The 19,689-nt window shown below is 43.3% G+C and overlaps 1 protein-coding gene across 1 annotated transcript in view; it reads left to right on the top strand.

Moving 5' to 3' along the window:
* The window catches only part of LOC147727328 (acyl-coenzyme A amino acid N-acyltransferase 1-like), a 324,055-nt gene that overhangs the window by 114,753 nt on the left and 189,613 nt on the right, over nucleotides 1-19,689 (top strand). The window contains exon 2 of the mRNA XM_086961412.1: nucleotides 14,568-15,046. Within this exon, the coding sequence (XP_086817538.1) occupies nucleotides 14,568-15,046 (479 nt within the window). The remainder of the gene's footprint in view (nucleotides 1-14,567; nucleotides 15,047-19,689) is intronic.

The raw sequence follows: 19,689 nt of genomic DNA, 5'->3' as shown, positions 1-19,689 counted from the left end.
ATTAAATGTCCTCATCTCCTGAAATAGAATATGGAGTGATTAAGAACCTCAAATGCTACAGTAAAGTTACTACTAGTTAAAGGTGAAGCTATCCACATCTATGGTAATCAACTATCTCCTCTTATTGCAGGTTTGATCATCATTTCTATTGTCTGACTCATATTAGACACTCATCTGGTGCTGGAGCCTAAATGTATTGCTTTTGTGGCAGTAGCAGGTGGGACAGCTTATGAAGCTCACAACCACATGAATCTGTTTAAAATCACTAATTTCTCATTTGGCTCATGGCCAAATTTTGAGATGTCTGGACTCATACAAAAGACGTTTGTGCACTTTGTATCCAGCATGCTGTCGACTTTTGATGTACTAAGGGCCTGTTAGCTCAGTGTTTTTTTTATCGCAATATGGATGAGAGGGAGTTGTTACAGCGCTGCGTGTGTCCTTCCAAACTTTGGAACATCACTCTTTCCATTAATTTACTACGACGTTAGGAACATTTTTACATTTGAAACCTTAATAACTAGGAATGTAAACTTCGTCAGAGAGGAGGCCCTGGGAAAGCATAGGAGTAGCTCAAAAACTGCATGGTACAGCCCTGGCTTTTAAGCAAATGAAATGTTAAAATAAGTATTATCCATTTTAGGTTTTGTACATTTGGAGAACAATTAGTTTACATTTAGATGGCCACATATGATTTTTGAGTTGTCTTGCTAATTTGTAAACAGCTATAAACTCTTTAAAAGTCTTTAACTCTTAATATGGTTATATTAAACTTTCTGACTACAGAAGGTTTTAATTATTGTCATTCAGGTACTGTTATTCAAAGTTAGTTTGGCTTACAGATTCAATTTATAAAATCTAATTTGACTATTTTCACAATAGTTGTGTGTTTTTTAAAATATTTGAGCTTTATTCTTTAAATTGTTATGCTACAACCAGGAGATGTTTTGAAAGATCAGCAATAACATCAAATTAACACCTTGGCTGATAGGCGTTTTCCCCCTCCTGTGCTGGGAATTACCATTTTGCTGTTTCCATGACGAGCTCAGCTCGTCATCAGCACACGACACCCGTGGGTGATGACCAGCTGAGCTCGTCATCAGCATCGAAAGGGTTAATTAGCGCCGGTGTATACACTTACTTGCCTAATTCACAAAGAGAAGCGTACACTTTTGTGTAAGTTTACCTTTATGTGCTATTCACAAGAGCATTTTAAGAGTAGTATCTGTATGACTGTGGAGCCTCCGCACATAAAAAAACAGAACTGTCCTATCATTTTATGTACGGAATCTCTGCAGCCATAAATATACAACTAGTAAAATACCTTTGTGAATAGCCAACAATAGTAAACTTACCTAAAAGTGCAACTATAGGTTTGTAATCAGGCCTACACTGCATACTGGAGCAACTTATACAAAAAGCGTCTTCTGTGTCAATGCAGTGTCGATACATTTAGAGTAAAAAAAAGTCAATTTACAAATTAGCGAATTGTAGATGCTCGGAGACAATGCCAGCAACAGAGATTAACAGTTTTGAAAACAACAAATTACGGTAGTTGTTGTAATTATAATAGTTGCATTGTGGGGGAAAACCACTTTCCTGCATGGTCCGGGTGTTGACTGGTATCAGCACTCTATGCACAGTTGCACTGCTTTTCATTGCCACAGTGGGGGTACTATTGTCATAAAATTATATTGGTGCAATTGATTTAGCCTTCCTCTAAGGCTATGGCAGATTCTGCAGAATTTGCACCAGTGGCATGAAGTTTAAATTCATATATGGGAAGAGTAATGAAGAAGTGTGAAAATGTCAAACTTCCAACACAATAAACAGTAACAGAGAAAAGATGCCATATCATACTCTTCTTAACAAGTGGCCTCAGACTTTGAGCATTGGGTTCCAGGACAGTTTTCTTGTCACACTCACACTTGCGATTAAAAGGAAAATTGGTTCTGTCGGGTAGTGAAACAACTAATTTGTAGATTCTATCTGCATTTAATATTATCACCTCCCTCTGACAGGAATTCACAACAGGTTCTTGCAATAAATGAAAAGAAAAGCCTGTATAGAACTATTTGTATCTTTATATTTTTCAAAATGCATTCAAAATAATTCATAAATGACTGTCAATATCATAGTAAAAAAGTGCAACATGTGACAATAGTGAATAGTGCTTATTTGACACATACAATATATACAAAAATGATTTCCAATATAGACAGTTTATACACATATATACAAGTTCAACTTTCAAAAGAGGCCGTCCATTAATACAAATTTACAGAATCCCATTTGTTGCTTTGTCAATTCTATTGGGTTTCTGTAGTCTTGGGGACAATTAGAAAAAATTTCGACGTTTCGACCCCTCAGCTGACTAACTGCAGCGTTCCCGAGTACAGCCGTGAATCGTTTGGATAATTTTCCTTTCCATTACGGATTGAAGGACCTCAATCCGATCCAGTCCAGGTGACTCAACTGCACTTGGATTCAAGGACTGTCGTGCTTGTGACATCTGTCTTGAGAAAGACCCACTGCGACCTCACTCATCTTGGCACGCTAAGGGTCGAAACTACCCGACAGAACCAATTTTCCCTTTAATCATAATATACCCAGGTTCTGAGGGACACAGGGTTAACCCCAGTTTTTTCATGAAAAACTCACACTTGCTACCACCATTTATTTACCCTTATTCTAAGTACTCCAAATCTTGGAAAGAACCCAGAGCAGATCAATTAGTTCACATAGTTTTGAATAAAATAAAAAATGTGGTCACATGGCGAGTCCAGGATTGCAAGTCATCCTTATCTTGGACTGCATACTAGAGAGGGGTGCTCCCCAGTGGGAGCCACCCTCCACAGTCATCCTTACCTTGGGCTGCATACTAGAGAGGGGGTGCTCTCTCCTTTCATCATTGCACTACCGCTGTGAGGGCAACGGCCAGCATTGCAGGAATCCGGTTCCACCAGCCGTGAGAGGAACGGCTTACCGGAACTACAGATCCCAGCATTCTTTGCTCCGTCGCCTGGCACTGACAAAGCGCAGCGCGCCAGGAGGCTCCATATCTTCGCCACCAGCCTCCTGCAGCGGCCGCCCATCCTTGCCCGTCATTGCCAGGAAGAGGCAGGGTAGGGCCACCCCTCTTACATCTAACGGCCCAGGTCTCCGTTCCCCAATAGAGTTGGCTGAGAGGTACTGTGAATCTCTTTTTTCCTGCCCTCGCATTTGCAGTTGATATCTCCTCCCACTGAGCCATTTAGAAGTTGCATGCCAAGTCGACTGATCAGGCCATTCGGGACATGTTACACATCCAAACTGGGACATTGCAGGATGAACTTTATTGACCGTAACTTGTTTACATGCCCTTCTGCTTCTAAATACATAACGCATGTTGCACTTTTGCCCTCTGGGACAAGGTATTTTTTAGTCTCAGCAGTTTGTACTGTATGGTCTGTGTTTACATGCCCATCTGCTGCTCAATACATTGCACACGTTCGTTACACTTTTGCCCTCTGGGATGAGGTATTGTTTAGTCTCAGCAGTTTGTACTGATTTGTCTGTATTTATATGCCCTTTTGCTGCTAAATACATAAGGCATATTGCACATTTGCCCTCAGGGACAAGGTATTTTTAGTTTCAGCAGCTTAGACTGCATGGCCTGTATTTACATGCCCCTTTTCTGTTAAATACATTAAACACATTGCACTTTTGCCCTCTGGGGTTAGGCCTTGTTTGGGACAGTGCTTACTCAGTCTCCCTTTCCTCTGGACATGGGGAAGCATGGCTTTATACCCCCAAAAAACACTCCTGTGTTAATTCCGGCCCAAAACCTCTATTGATGGGATGCTCCAGAGAGCTTTGGGGTAGTCTCGACTGAAATCGAGCTTACAGAGAGGCGGCTATCCCTAACCCCAGATATTTTTCTCAATCCTCTGAGCCACCAATTTCTGTACAATCTAGCCCGGGTTTGATCCTTAGTCCACCAAAATCTCTACCCGGACCAAGCAAGGCTTTGCTATCACCCTTACAACCCTCCCCAGTACAATCAAAAACTCCCAAAGGTAGAACTAACACTACTTTGCCTAAAGCGGTTAGAAGGAAAACAGGTAATGGGACAGGACCTAATAAAAAGATAAGTCCAGAAATTAGCCCCAGTGAGGCTGAAATATCTAGAATGGGAAGAGTACTAGAACCCCCTTCCGATTCTTATAAAAAACCCTGACTGCCCTTTAAGGGTGAGGAACTTGATTGTGGAACTAGAGGCACAGATGAGAGCCATTGTCAAAGAAGAACTAGAGCTCCATCATGGGAATAGAATTAGCGGCCAGATATCTGCACTGTGTGCATTGGACAACCTCCTGGCTAATATTTTGTAGGCTCCAGTGGAGAAGAAAGATTGTAGTTCAGAGACAGATTGAGTAGGGCAATCCCTATTAGACAGAGGTGCCCCCTTCACTACCCCATTATGCCCGGCCTCTATTAATGCTGTCAAGGCGGGGGCTTGAAAGCTTCATTAGAGGGTAATGATCACTCTCCTGGTGAGGATTCTGGCCTACACTAGGTCCACACAAGGAAGGACACTCCTAGTATCAGGGATTCCAATATGCAAATTGCGAGTTCCCACCCTGCATCGAACAATAGGGACCTTGTTTTTAACTGGCCTCGCACACTTGCACCTCCGACCCGCTTACCTGCACTCTAATTGGGAAGAACACCGCATTTCGCGGGTCCCTCACCCTGTCTCGTGTGGCGGCCATCTTGAGTGGGGCACACGCCCGGCGGCGCTTTATGCTCCCAGCGGTCTAGTCGTCGCTAGGAGGCTAGACCAGCATAAAAGCTAGCCATGCTGACGCGCAGCGGTAACGCGCAGCGGGATCACCGGAATTCCGCCGGAGTTACGCCTGAGTTTAGCCCGTCTGCGCCCGTCCGCGCTGAGGATGGGCTGCAGGACGGGCTGCATACTGACACCTTGTATTCCAGCTCAGGTTGGTTAACCCACGATTTCTCTGCCAATCGTTTAACGTATTCTGCTTTTACTCTAAGATCTTTGCGACCCCACATACCCGCCCCCTGTACGTCTTGTACTCTGCCTACCCATTACTTTACCTGTGCTGGCTGTGGCTTTTCCACCGGTAAGATGTTGCTTTCTAAGACACAAACTACCAAGGTGCATTACCGGGGTAAAAGGAAGCCCACTAAGAAACTTTTGACCTCCCTTCCTCTCCAATTTTTGAGTATTAATTGTAGATCGCTCCCCAAAAATAAATTCAATTTATTTGACTTTATAAATGATGAGTCGCCAGACGCATTGTTTCTGACTGAGACCTGGCTCCACGAAAGCTCTGGACCTGACATTGCCATAGCCGTTCCCAACAATTATGTGATGGTACGTCAGGACAGGGTTTCCGGGAAGGGCGGGGGGATTGCTATTATTTTGAAAACCATCTACCAATGTAAATTGAAGTCGTTTCCCCTCCCTGGATGTGAGGCTGCACTCTTTAAATTAATGATTGACCCTCAACTAACGCTTTACGGTCTTTTGATATATCGCCCCCCCGGGCAATGCTGGCCCTTGGATATCGTCGTTGGCTGATATTATATCTCCCGTGCTACTTAAAACGGCTAATTTCACCATTCTTGGTGACCTAAATATCCATCTTGAAGATGTTGAAGGTACTCTCAGTCAGTCGTTATTGTCTGACCTTGAAGTTTTTAATCTTTTACTTCGCAACTCTGGGGCTACTCACTCGGCCGGTCACCTGCTATATTCAATCATTTCTAATCTACCTTATGATTGCTCCCAAAGGGCCCGCCCATTAGAATGGTCTGACCATTTTGCGGTACACTTCATGTTACCTTTCTCTTCACCCAATTCTAAGTCCTGTGTTGGTAAGAGCAAGCCTTCCTATCGGTGGGACAAGCTTAATATGGTGGCATTCAATCAACATCTTACTGAATCTATTCCGACTCTGGAAAGCTCTGGATCAGAATCTAATGCTGCAGTTTCCCAGTGGTTAATGGATGCTGTAACTGCATCCTCTCCTCCTTTATCTAATAACCACAGATCCCTTCATCCTCATGCACCTTGGATCTCTGAAGATTTAAAATTACAACAAGCCAAGTGCAAGGCTTTGGAAAGAAAATGGAGGCTTTCCTATTCTACCCCTAGTAAGGTGGCTTATAAAGTAGCATTAAAAAGCTACCATGTTAACTGTAAATTGGCCAGGGCCACCTTTACGGCATCCCCGATTACTCAGGCACAGAACTGTCCACGGACTCTTTTTGCAGTGGTGAAGAAGCTAATTGGAGCAGACACGGTACCTTCTCCTCCGGCTTTGGATAAACCACAGTGTGATGCCATCGCAGATTTCTTTTACTCTAAGGTGGAGCGTATTCATGAATCCTTGAATTCTTCCCTGCCACTTGCTGACTCCCTACCGGTGGCCACTTTTAGCAGTCCTCTCCCTCCCCCTTCAATGTATATTCACGACTGGCTTCTGTTTGATGATATCACTTTCTCATCGTGCCTGAACAGTATTAGGTCAGGCTCCCCTCGGGACCCTGTTCCTATGAAAATCCTAAAACTGTTGGACCTCGAGCCACGGAGAGTCCTAATGAGACTCCTAAATACATCTCCTACAGAGTCTCTGGTGGCGCAGGAGTGGAAGCATGCCATGGTTGTTCCCCTGCTGAAAAAGACCGGCGCGGACACCTCTAACTTAGCCAATTTCAGGCCCATATCCCGGGTGCCTGCATGTTCTAAAATCTTGGAACGACATGTGAACACTCAGCTTAATTCGTTTGTCGAGAATGTGGGATATCTTCATCCGTCCCAATCCGGGTTTCGCGCACACTACTCCACTGAGTCCGCTCTCCTCGGGGTGACGGAGAGGCTTCGGCACGGTATCGATCGCGGGGAGACCTTTGCACTCATCCTTTTGGATTTGAGTGCAGCGTTCGATACCGTGTCTCATTCCATTCTTCTTGATTCTCTCCGCTCCCCTGGTGTTGCTGGATCTGCGCTGGCCTGGATTGCCTCCTTTTTAGGTGAGCGCACCTTTCAGGTTTTTTCGACAGAAGCTGAATCTGCTGTCTATTCAACGGCATACGGCGTCCCCCAGGGGTCGATTCTCGGCCCTCTGCTGTTTAATATCTATATCAGACCCCTTGCTACTATCGTGGAGGACGCCGGCTTGACAATCTATTCGTATGCCGACGACACGCAGATCGTGTTCTCTCTTTCCAGCAGTGAGGGCCATGAGGTCTCTGCCTTGAAATCTGGCCTGTCACGCGTTGCTGCTTGGATGCATGACCATCTGCCCAAGCTCAACGGTGACAAGACCGAGGTTGTTATCCTGGGCAAGAATAAAGATCTGTGGGGCCCTCGGCATAGGCCCAGTGATATGGGTCCTCTGCCGAAGCCAGCCCCCGTCGCCCGCAACCTAGGTTTCCTCATAGACGATAGGCTCTCTATGAGACAGCAGGTAACAAAGGTCGCTGCAATCTGTTTTTCCACCTTAAGATGGTTGCAGAAGATCCTATGGATGCTGCCTTGCTCTACTCGGAGAACTGTCGTCCAGGCTCTTGTGATTTCTCGTATTGATTATGGGAATGTGCTCTATCTTGGGGCCGATAAGGCCACTATAAATAAGCTTCAAGTGGTGCAAAACTCGTCAGCTCGTTTATTGTGCAATGTACCTCGGAGATACTCCGCAGTTCAGGCTCTGCGTGACCTTCACTGGCTTAAAGTCCCGAACCGTGTAAAATTTAAAACCTTATGCCTCCTTTTTAAAATCAGGCAGGGTTCTGCCCCTAAATACCTGCAGAACCTGGTCCAAGTCTATAAGCCTGGTCGAACTTTAAGATCTTCCACTAGTGGCGATTTCTTTGTTCCCAGAATTAAACTGGCCAAAATGGGCGGCCGCTCGTTTTCTTATCTTGGCCCAAAGATGTGGAATGCTCTTCCGCCGGCTTTGAAAGCCGAGACTGATCTTCTCCCTTTTTGTAAAAAACTGAAGACCCTTTTGTTCAATTAATTTCCCTGCACTGTTTGTTCCGTTTTGGGCCTTCTGCTTGTTTTTCTTTCTTTTATCTATCTCTGGCACCGGGAAACCCATTGAGGGTAGCTGCGCGCAATATAAGTTCAAATAAATAAATAAATAAAATAAATGTAGAGGTGGATTTGCAAACTCTGATCAGATGATAGGCCTGCGCCTATCCCAGTACATGGTGCAAGCTCAGGCCAAGTCTCTCCGGCCCTGCCGATAATCAATTTACCCCCAGCCTCACTCCCTTATGTTATAGTTTTAACCGGTGTACCAGAAATAAGACCTGGACGGAAAGAAACAAAGTTGGAATGAAGGAACACATGCCTTTTCTGGCTTACCAGGCATGGCCATTTCCCCTATGACAGGGAGGGTGAGATGCTATTAGTTTGACGAGTTGGTTGGGTCGGTAAAAACCCCAAGTCAATTAATGGCAACTGTATAGTTATTAATTTTAGTAATCCCCGGACAGTCCAAATTCTGGCTGACCAGTTTCCCAGCTTTCACGCACCATCTACAAGGATCCAGCCACACACCCTGGACTTTTTCTATTCCTCTAACTACCCACCACCATGGACCCCATGCACAAGTGCCTTAACACTGGTTTCAAACTCATCCTACATCTGGCCAATCCCTTAGAACACAGTATAATGTTGCAGTAGCAAACAGGTATGGGGCCCTTGAAGAGGTGGATTGACTCTCAACTTCATTTGATCCCACTCCTAGACAGGGGTTTAGGGGGGACCAAAAGAGAGCTTAATCCAAATATTATTGGGTTGCAGTCCCTAAACATTGCTGGTGTGACACAAGATGCATCAATGGAGCCCCAGCTTGAATCTTATTTGGGATCCCAAGGCTCCGCTGGTGCTACCTTAGGAGTAGCAAGAAATCAAGCCCCTCACACTTCTGAATTTATAATTACACCTACGGTCAGGAATAGATCCTTAGTGGAAGTGGGAATACCAGACCCCGAGGTCGAGCCAGAGATCACATTATCCTCGAACTCCTCTGGTCCTGTTGTGCATGACGCCACCGCAAGCTCAGGTCTCCAGCTGAGGGTGCTGACTTGGAACATTGCTGGCATCAAAAACAAACTTCAAAATCCTGATTGGATACAATTTGTGGAAATCCATGATGTGTGTATGTTCCAGGAGACCTGGGCTAGAGAAGACACTGTTATGAGGGGATTTGCAACTTTTAACGTGCTAGAAACTATGGGTGGTAGAGGTAGACCATTTGGTGGGCTATGCACGTGGGTTGCTACACATCTGGACTGTACTGTTGATGATATCCAGTGTACCCGCCTTACTTTTATTGCTACGAACAAGGTTGCATTTATTAACATCTATTCCCATCCAGTAACCTTTGCACAGGAATCCCTGACCATAGACATGCTCACCACATGCATTGAGCTACTTTCCCTGAATACTAGGATGGTGATAGGAGGTGATTTTATTTGTAAATGTGGGCCTCTAGCCTTTCCTACTGACTCTTCGCTTGCTGCCGAGGATTTCCTTTGGTTAATTCCTGTACTGCAACTTACCCTTGTAAGAGCATGGACACCCTTGGTTTTACAGATCAATGCAGTAACACTAATTCACGCACTGAGGGCATGTAATGGTCGCACCAAGTCACACCAACCAGGAAAACCTACTTTTATTAGACCGGGGCAATCATCTTTATTGGACTATATTCTAGTAGAAGCAAGCATATTGCATTGGGTAGTTGACTTTGCTGTCTGGCCTAGACATGACAGCAACCATAATGCCTTGGTACTCAACCTTAAGCTCCCGGAACTTCATAGTCCCTCAAAGTTTAGCCCCTTTCCTGGTATCAACCTATCTCTGGACAATAATAGAAGGAGCATTAGGTGGGAAACCCTGAGGAAGTCACCATGCAAGGCTGCAGCCCTTTATTCCCTAATCATTTCCCCTTTATTGGCAATGGAAAGGGCTGTTCAGACCCTTAACACTCCTGATACTATCACTGAACTTACGGCTATCCATGTGGATCTGACCACTAGCCTAACTAACATCTTTAATCCCCTGATGCACTCTAAAGGCAAGAGGCCCCTTAAATCCACTTGGTTTAATAATTCCTGCCGAATGGCAAAGGGTGCCCTCATTGATGCCATAAAATCCAAAGATAGATCTCTGATAAAAGCTAGGAGGGCCCATATATAGAAATAGTTTAAAGGCAGCCAAAATGGAGTGGGAGTCTGAAAAATGGGATGCGATCAAACAGGCTCTCACTAACGGAGATAAGCGGGCGTTGTGGACCCTGATCCGAACAGTTAGTTCCTCAGAGAGCACACCTATTGAAACGAAAATCGATGCAGATGCTTGGAAACTTCATTTTCAATTGTTGTACTCCACTCATGACAGCATAGAGTCCATAGAGGGAATCTGGCCAACTGTTGTGGGGAATCCCCTTGAAGAAGATGTAGGGTTCACTATGACTGAGGTGCTGAGTGAAATTGGGAAGCTTCCCCTTGGAAAGCCCCCTGGATTAGATAAGGTTCCTGGGGATTTATTTCGGGAACAGCCCAACATCTGAGGCCCATATTTATGTGTAATATTTAATGCCATATTAAATGGTATGAATATCCCGGATACCTGGTTAGGGGCCAAAATCTTTCCAGTTTACAAGAAGAGCTTGCCCCTCCTGCCCACAAATTACATGCCAATAAGTCTGATTGACATAACTCAGACTCTGTTTGTCAGGATTGTCCTGGAGCGCCTCCAGTCCGGGGTGGATGAGTGCGAGATTCTGAGTGCTTAACAGGCAGGCTTTCGTAAAAATATTTCTGCCATCGACCAAATCTTTAGGCTCTAATTATTATATTGGAAAAGGGTGACAATTTAGGATGGGAGCCTCTATTTGATCTTCGTTGATCTTAAATCAGCCTTCAATTTGGTACCTTGTGTCGAACTTTGGCCAGTTCTAGAGCAATTGGACATTCTGCCCTTTTTTTTTCTATTTGATCAAGCGACTGCATACTGGAAATTTTTCCCAGGTGGGATACGGGAAATATGGGGAATTTACCTCACACTTCCCAGTGAAAAGGGATGCTAGGCAGGGGTGTGTTCTGGCCCCCACACTGTTCTGTCTCTTCATTAATGCTCTGATGGACCAACTAAACAAGGACCCTACATCTATGCCCCAAAGCTTGCTCGTGACAAGGTGCCAGCAATGATGTTTGCAGACAACACCTTTTTACTATCTAAATCACCCATGGGCATCCACCGGACTATTGACACCATCTCTTTATTTTGCAAGAAAAGGGGCCTAGAGATTAATACACTTAAACCAAGTACATGGTATTTGATTCTAGTAAAACATCTCACCTTAACCCTACCCTAAATGGTACACAGCTAGAGGGGGTAGCTGTTTTTGACTACCTGGTTGTTATGTTGATGGAAACCTTTGGTTAGGAACCGCAACAAGAACAGGCAGGTTTGAGGTTAGCACAGATGACTGGGGGACTAGCACAATTATACAGAAACTCAACATCTAGGCAACCGGGTCCGTTGACCAAGATCTACAAAGTCCAAATCAGGAGTGATATTATGTATGGGGAAGAACTCTTGGGACATCTTAAAAGTAGGTGGACTTGTCAAATCTGAGAACAAGTTTATGAGATAGTTCTTGGGCCTACCGCCAAGCACTCCTCTTATCCCCTATGTATGAATCTCAGGATTATACCCGTAGACGAGGAGATCGGGCTGCGACCCTTGACTTTTTGGCGCCGACTTTGAGCGACTCCTGAGCTAACAGCCTATCAGTCAGAACTCAAGGCGATTTTGGGGCTCCCAGGAGAGGGAAAACTACCTTGGTTTGCACACATAAAAGACCTGTGCCGCAAATTAGGCCGGCCAAACCTATGGACCCACCCTGAGAAAGTGTCCCCGTCAATATCGCGACTTGAACTGGTTAAAACTTACATACTGTTTAGATTGGCTGAAATTCAGGGGAGCACAATACCAGGCCATCTAACCTCTGACTTTCTTACTTTTAAAGATCAGTATATATTTGAGGCCTTCCCCAATGCTGTTCATCCATCCTTGGCAAAGAAACTCTATGCCCAGTTTAGATGGGGTTGCCTGACGATCCATGCATTTACAAACAAATGGTCAAAAGCCCCCTCTGTTGGATGTCCTGCCTGTAACAACCAGGAAGAGTCACTCATTCATATTTTTTTTTTTTGTCCAGGATATAATGTACCTGGTAGGTATTGACTCTTACCAATATGCAGGAACCTGGGGTATTAGACACTCACGGGAGGCCTTTAGAGTTTTGAGAACTGACACTCCCCAATTGTTTTTGCTGTGTAGCGTTTCCTTAACTCTATGTGGCTCAGGTGGCGTACGTTTTTAAACTCCCCCTGCACACAGTAAATGTTCCATTCCCTTTTCCTACTGCTTTGGACCTTATTAACCAATGAAATCACAGTTTTAACTGTTTTTTTTAATTGTAATGCTTTTTTAACTGCTATGACATTTGTTTAATCGATTGTACATGGCTATATTCTGTAATGTTTACTGATGTTCCTATTGTCTAACTTCAGTGATATATGCATTTTATGTTTTGCTTTTATGGTTTACAATGATCGAAATAAAGCTTGGAAATGGAATGGATTACAGTTTTCAAGTGTCCTACTGTTCTATAACTAGAAATAGATCATAGAATATAGAAGTAGATTGGGAGGACTTTTTTTGGGTCCTGGGTCCACATGTAATAATTGGGGTATATTGTTGATGGATAGTGACACTATAATATTTGGGGTGTATTGTTGCTGGATGATGACACTATTGGTGCTACAGTACCTAATGTGCTATTTGAATCCAATTGGGTAAATAAGGTATTCGCTTTGTTCAGTTGAGTCTCCAAAAGTAGCAATTGCAAGCAGTCAAGGCTAAATCCTGAATGTAGAGGTGGAATGAATCACATCAGTTTTCTCAATATCTGATAATTCTCATGTCCTTTAAAGAGGCTAGTTGCTAGATTTCGAAGAGACCTGTGGTGAATGGAACCCAAAAAAAAGTGTCAAAACTCACAGCCCAGAAAATACACTTCCTCTGATGCATCTGCGTGGATAGTACCTACCAATTCTCTGTGTCCTGCAAAGTAGTCAAAATCTTTATTTAAACTATATAGCCATAAAAGCATGTATAAAACATCTTATCAATACATAAAAAATGTATATCAATATACTGTCAAAATATAAGGATAACATCCATGCAATTCGTTTATAAATATTTCCATGTCATTAAAAACAGTAAAAAAATTGGAGAAGTTTCCTGACAGACCTATAAAGAATATAAAATGTAATGTTTCTCATTGATTTGTAGGGATTGATAGCTGGAGTATAATACATGGTACAGTATCTACGGTGCATCACTAACTTGTTTTCCAAAGAGATACTCAGTTTCTTTGTGACTCTCCACACAGACACTAGACACTGGGAGACTATAGAAGCAATAAGGTGTCTTATATTTGATTTCATAATTCTTAAAGACTTATGAAATAAAATAAGAACTTACTGATACTATCATACTTCAGGAATCAGCTATATGGGGACACACCCGGAAACCATAAAGGAGCATGCTTTTATGATATCATGTGGATGTTAGTTCATACTGACAGAGGTAATCTTAGAAGTGCATGTTGGCCCATTTTAATGGATTAATCTGAGTTTTGCAGTAATACTGTATGAGTAATATTGAACCCAAAATTTCGGATGTATGACGTTACAACGCATACTTTTACCACGCATACCATTACAACGCGATATTTACAACGCATACCATTACAACGCATAGCACTTTGGGGTGCTGGATAGTGAATAGTTTAATTTACTATTCCAACTCCAGTCCCTGTGGACACTAGGGAAGGTGTTGGATAGTAAATTAAACGTATTCCCTATCCTAGAGCGCCCCCCTGCGCAATGCGTTGTAATGGTTTGCTTTGTAATGACTGCGTTGTAATGGTAGTGAGTGGTAAAAGATTTGTTCTAAAGGTTGTATACCCAAAATTTCATATACTACTGATATCAGTAATTCCTGTACATGAAAGTACTGCACCATTACAAGTTATCCTTTATGGAATAGAGATTTACAGTTGCTTCTGCACATTTGTCCTGTAAATAGTTTCTGTGACGTTATACCTGGCAACTATTTCCACAACTTAAATTACAACATCCTGATTCAGATAGTAACTCGCTTTATCAGTCAAATTGATAATTCTGAGGAACTGTGTAGGTGGGTTTAAGCATGAATGTCTGTATGTACAGCAATTTGTAAACCTCTGCCTCTTCCAAGATGTTTTAAATTACTTCTCTTTTGTCACTGATTATTACAGTCCTTTGACTTATTTATAATTATGGCAGTCAGTGGTTAGGTAGGAGTACTTATTTGGTTGCTGAGATGTTGATGAAACTTCTCAAATGCATATCTTTAAATCACAAGCACATTTTTATTCTGATTTGTGGTTCTCTTTTGTTTTTTTCTATCAATTTACAATCAGGAAGCAGAATTCAACCATGGTCTACCTTTCTGTGATGCCTCGGGTCTCACTCACAGACGAACCTGTGAAAATAAGAGTCTCTGATGTGGAGCCTAATCGACTTGTGACCATTCGGGCATCACTTGTAGATGAGAAAGGTTTCTTTTTTCATTCGAGAGCTTTCTATCGTGCTGATGCTGCTGGAGAAATTGATCTGGAGCGAGCAGAAGCCACAGGCGGAAGTTTCCAAGGGAGGCTCCCAATGGGCCTATTCTGGGCCTTGAGACCCGAGAAGCCCTTCCTCAGGTTGGCAAAGCGAGATGCTTTTGGAAGCCCTTTCAAGATAACACTTGATGTATTTGATTCATTGCAGTTGGTGTCAAATCCTGATGTTACACCAGTAGCCAGTCAGACAGTGGAGAGATGGTATGTGGCCCCTGGGGTGCAGCGGATACACATCAGAGAAGGGAGAGTCAGAGGAACACTCTTCCTTCCCCCAGGTGAGCAAGACTTTACAAACAGATTTAGCCTATTAGTATGTTTAGTTTCCTTCCAATTTACTCTTCATCTCTCCGTATTGAACCCTAACCTTTATAAATATTAATTGTTTTTTAATATTGTCTTTAGGTCGAGCTAGACAGTGCATGCACTGTCTGTTTGAGACCTTCTGTAATCAGTCGGTGGGCTTCAAGTCCATCCCCTTTCTTCCATTTGTTTTTTATTTGTCTATGTCAGTGTCCTTTAAAAAACCATGCTTGCTAGTGGTCAGTGCTGCCTCTTTGTCCCTCCTTTCTCTCCTCTGTTCCTCCAACAGAGCAGGGAATTATGCCTCCATGGTTCTTTATCTGTTCTTTGCGGAGATATTTTTTTCTCTGTGTCCTGCTCTGTTACTCTTTGTCTGTGTTTAGCTTCAGTGCCTCTGCTATTTACATTCAAATATAGCATTCCTCCTCCCACCTCCTCTTAATGCCACAGTTGTGTTACTGCTGCCTCTGCCACATTGCCTCCCTCTCTGTTGCTTGTATTTGAGCTTCCTTTTAAGAGGGATTGGGCTTGTTTTTTAGGCCTGGCCTCCAAAATGTTTACATCCCGCCCCCTCTCTTTCCTGGCTTTTCATTGATTCCAGTGCGGACCGCTTACTTTTCTGACAGTTCTATTTTGTTGTTGTTGTTGCAGTTTTATGTAGCACAAACTCGACCCAAAGGTATTATAGCGCTTTACATGAGCAACTGCCAGTTACATTACACAAAGTAATCCACTCTCTCATTAATACATTAATTGTTTAGGCACAGAGAGATTAAGCGATTTGCCAGAATTTAGTGCAAACTGTTTGCCTCCTTTCCCAAGTTTTTCCACAACCACACATGGTTCAGCTTGATTTAGATTCTCTACTTAATACTTTCACAGATGTTCCTAAGACTTTGGTGAGGGTTCAAATATACGCTGTCGATAGGCATGGCCTGTCGAAGTTTCACTGCGAGCCGTACTTGTCATCGACTACAGATGTCACAGTCTCGCGAGCTGCGCACTAGCCTATTTGTTTCCACTTTTTCAACTAGTGCCAATTGCAACTACCTATTGCGTCATCACAGATAGGCATAGCCATAGTTTTCAAATAAACTTGACTTCATGTGGGCAGCTATAAACATGCGCGAGCCAATGCTTCGCACTCCTGGCCCTAGGTCACTGAAATGTCCTTTCATGTGACAAAAGCTAACCACTGCTCATGGAGAGAGTTGCTCTGTGTGCATGGAGACTTTGCTTACAACCACTGAGAGAGTCATCAGGTAATGCTGATTTGCAGCTCCTCTGTGTGAACACAGGGCACTGCCACCTAGGGACAGTAAGGAGAACATACAGGGACTTATGTCATCTTGGCCAGCTGTAACTTTTCAAACCTGTCATTACTCTTCACCTGAAGGGGTTACATCTTGACAAAAAAATTTGCTCATCTCATAGCAACATGCTTCCTTAGGGTTTGGGAGGGTCACACTATTCCAGCCCGTATCACCCTCTTAAAATTATGATCCTTCATCTACTTACATAGAACCACCCCATTAAATATCGGCTTCATGCTCATTCACAAGCCAATAATTCGAGAGGCATGCTCCAAGACATGACGGTGGGATCCCCTGAGGCCACACGTGTTCTAACGGCTCATCATGTAGCCCCTAACCCCACATAACGCTTGCGGAGTTGACACTTTTGTCAGATTTAACATTTTCTTATATTGCTGTTTTTTATGAAGAGCTGTAGGCCTCAGTGACATTTTAGAATGTTTGGTAAACAAAGATATATTTACTGTTGATAATTATTGAAATCCTAAAAATGCTTCAGATCATATAAAGCATCTCCTCAACAGGCTGTTAAGCCAAAACGAGCTTTACGGTACTGTGACTCACTTTCACTTGTTTGCATGCCACTCCACCAGCTAGTTAAAACTGTAAAGACCTCAACTATGGTTTTGCTTTGTGTTGTATTCTGCCCACCAGGCTCTTCTTAAAGATCCTAAATTCATGTTGTTCCCAGACTCAGGTTAGGGAACAGCCTTCTTCATTTCTATGCATCCTTAACACTCCAAAACAAAACACATGGGTAAAATACGTTGTCATTTACACTGCCAATAACTCTAACTCTTGCAAATGCAAGACCTATTGCATTGCAAATGCTTGTTTTAAATACTATATAAAGAGGAGATAAGACACACTGTAATTGAACATGAAATATCTGAACAGTGAACACCATTAATAAGCATTAAGTGTAATACTAAACAATAACATGATAGTAAACATATTTTATGGCAAAAATAGTCACAATATGAATAATTAACCCTAACAGAATAGGGGAACAAGTTTCCAAGTCTCCGTAAATGTTTGAATTCTCTTCTTTTTTCTCTTGGGTCCTCAGTCTTTAGTTTGCCTTAGAATGCCCTTTCCTTTTTATTTTCTGCTTTTTTATTGTTACATCTTTCATTAAAGAACACTTTGTATTTGAGACCCGGTACCCCAAACCACATTAAGAACAAGAATCATTCCAGCCTCACCCCTGTAGAACAAAAAATAATATTGCCTCTCTTCTGTGCAGGCTTTCGCTTCCCAACCCGAGAGGAAATTATTCCTGCATGGTATGTTATATAGAGAGAATTTCCTGGAGTTAAACACATCTACAGATATTGCATTATCTAATTGATGGTAGAAATAATGCATGTACTCGGAGTTAAACACAGAATATCACCAAACGTTACTGGCCGATCCATAGAATAATCACAGTGGCTCACATATCACAGTGAATTGCTGATATATTTATTATTTGAAATTGTATATTGTGCATGTCTGTCGCCCTGTTCATGCAGAAAGCAGCAATAGCAAGCAAACAGACAGCACAGACAAGAACAAATGTGTTCAAAAGCTTATTTTCCAGTGCTACGTATGTAGGGTTACCAGCTGACCTACGCAAAGTGGAGTTTTCTGCACTTCTCGAACTTCGCGGAGCACAGAGTGCAGAAAACTCCGTAAACCGCCCAGTCCTACATTTGTTCATGCAAATACCCGAAAATTAGACTTAAGTAAAACTTTATTTAAATCCTCTGTTTTCATTTTAAACATGGTGTTGTTGTCTTTGTCTACTTTGACTATCAGTCATGTATCTTAAAGGCAGCTCCAGAACTTATTTTAAAGAACTTTCTTCTTATATATGCTGATTTAAGTATATATAGAGAAGAGTAAAAATGTGTGAAAAAACAAGGACCCCCTGATTTGGATCGAATTCCTGGGTCAGGGTAAACAATATGTGTAAATTAACGCACCCAGGCAAACAGACTACCTACTGGCACACTTTAAATGGCAAACACACCGCAATTAATAATGGTAAACAACTGTTTTAGCACATAAAGTACATTTTAATTCCATACAAAAAACAACATTTGATAAAATCATTAAATCATTGATGAGACTTGATAAAACATTTTTGCATTATAGCATATGGGCCGGGATACCCGCCACCCCCTCCCAACACCAATTCCCCATGGGAGGAGACAGGCACAGGTTTGAACTTTTGGAAGGCAGGGGGGAGTTACCCCCCCGGCCGTATTTATTAAAATATGAAACAAAATTTAAAACTTTAAATTAAAACGTTTCATGAATCATGTACAATTTTATCTTCCATTACATTTTGATGAAGACAAGTTCTTTGGCTAACCTTAACAAATCTCTAATACAAAGGTTTCCTAGCCGAGTCTAGCATCCTGAAAATGCATAAAATGCATAACATTCTAAAATAAAATTGTACATCCTAGCATTAAGGGCCAACGGCAAGGTCTTAACCGGTGTCAGATCCCTACTACCAAATTCCCGACGGTGTGAGTGGCGCATGCGCAGAGGACTTTACCCTCACAGCCAACTGTAACTTCCCTTGTCGTGGGGGCCCCCTTTCACTCGACGCCATCTTAAAGGTCGTCCGAGTTCTCGTGCGAGGTAACCGTAAGAAGGACAGCGTGGACTCCCCCCCTTCCCCACACTCTCTTCCGCCGGAGCGGATATCCGGCCCCTGGGAAATTCATAGGAGGGGCATATAGCCGTCTCCCCCTGGGAGGGGCCTATGGCCGTCTCCCCCTAGGCAACCCATCCGTAGTGGGTGCCGCCCCCCCATGGGAGGGGCCAATGGCCGCCTCCCCCCGGGCGCTCCCATCCATACTGGGTGGCGCCCCCCCTAGGGACCTTGAAATCACTGCTCACCGATCATGACCTTACCGCCACAGGCCGGATAGTTGACCGACTATCCGGCCCCCCCACACTTCCTAAAGGTCATGTCTCCTCAACGCCCTCAGCCACGCTATGAAGTCTCCTATGAGTAATTCATTCCCAGCCCTGGACAGGTGTACCCCATCATCCAAATAATAGTGATCACCCCGGATACACCCATGAGGAATGCTTTGTAAGTGAGTAGAGCGAAACAGTTTCTCGATCTTGTTGTTGACCCTCTTTACCGAGTGATTCAACGCCAACACAGACAGACCCCCCGCCAAACTCTCCTGGGAATCATGTGGGACCAAGCAATCGTACACCCCGGGAGCCTCTTGGACAACCAACTGACTGCTGACAATATGTGCTCCAGCAATACCCGTCTTCCCAGCTTTACCAAGTCA

The sequence above is a fragment of the Lissotriton vulgaris genome, chromosome 3_1 (assembly GCF_964263255.1).
Source record: "Lissotriton vulgaris chromosome 3_1, aLisVul1.2, whole genome shotgun sequence".
Taxonomy (NCBI): Eukaryota; Metazoa; Chordata; class Amphibia; order Caudata; family Salamandridae; genus Lissotriton; species Lissotriton vulgaris.
This window is presented reverse-complemented; position numbering and strand designations above follow the sequence as displayed.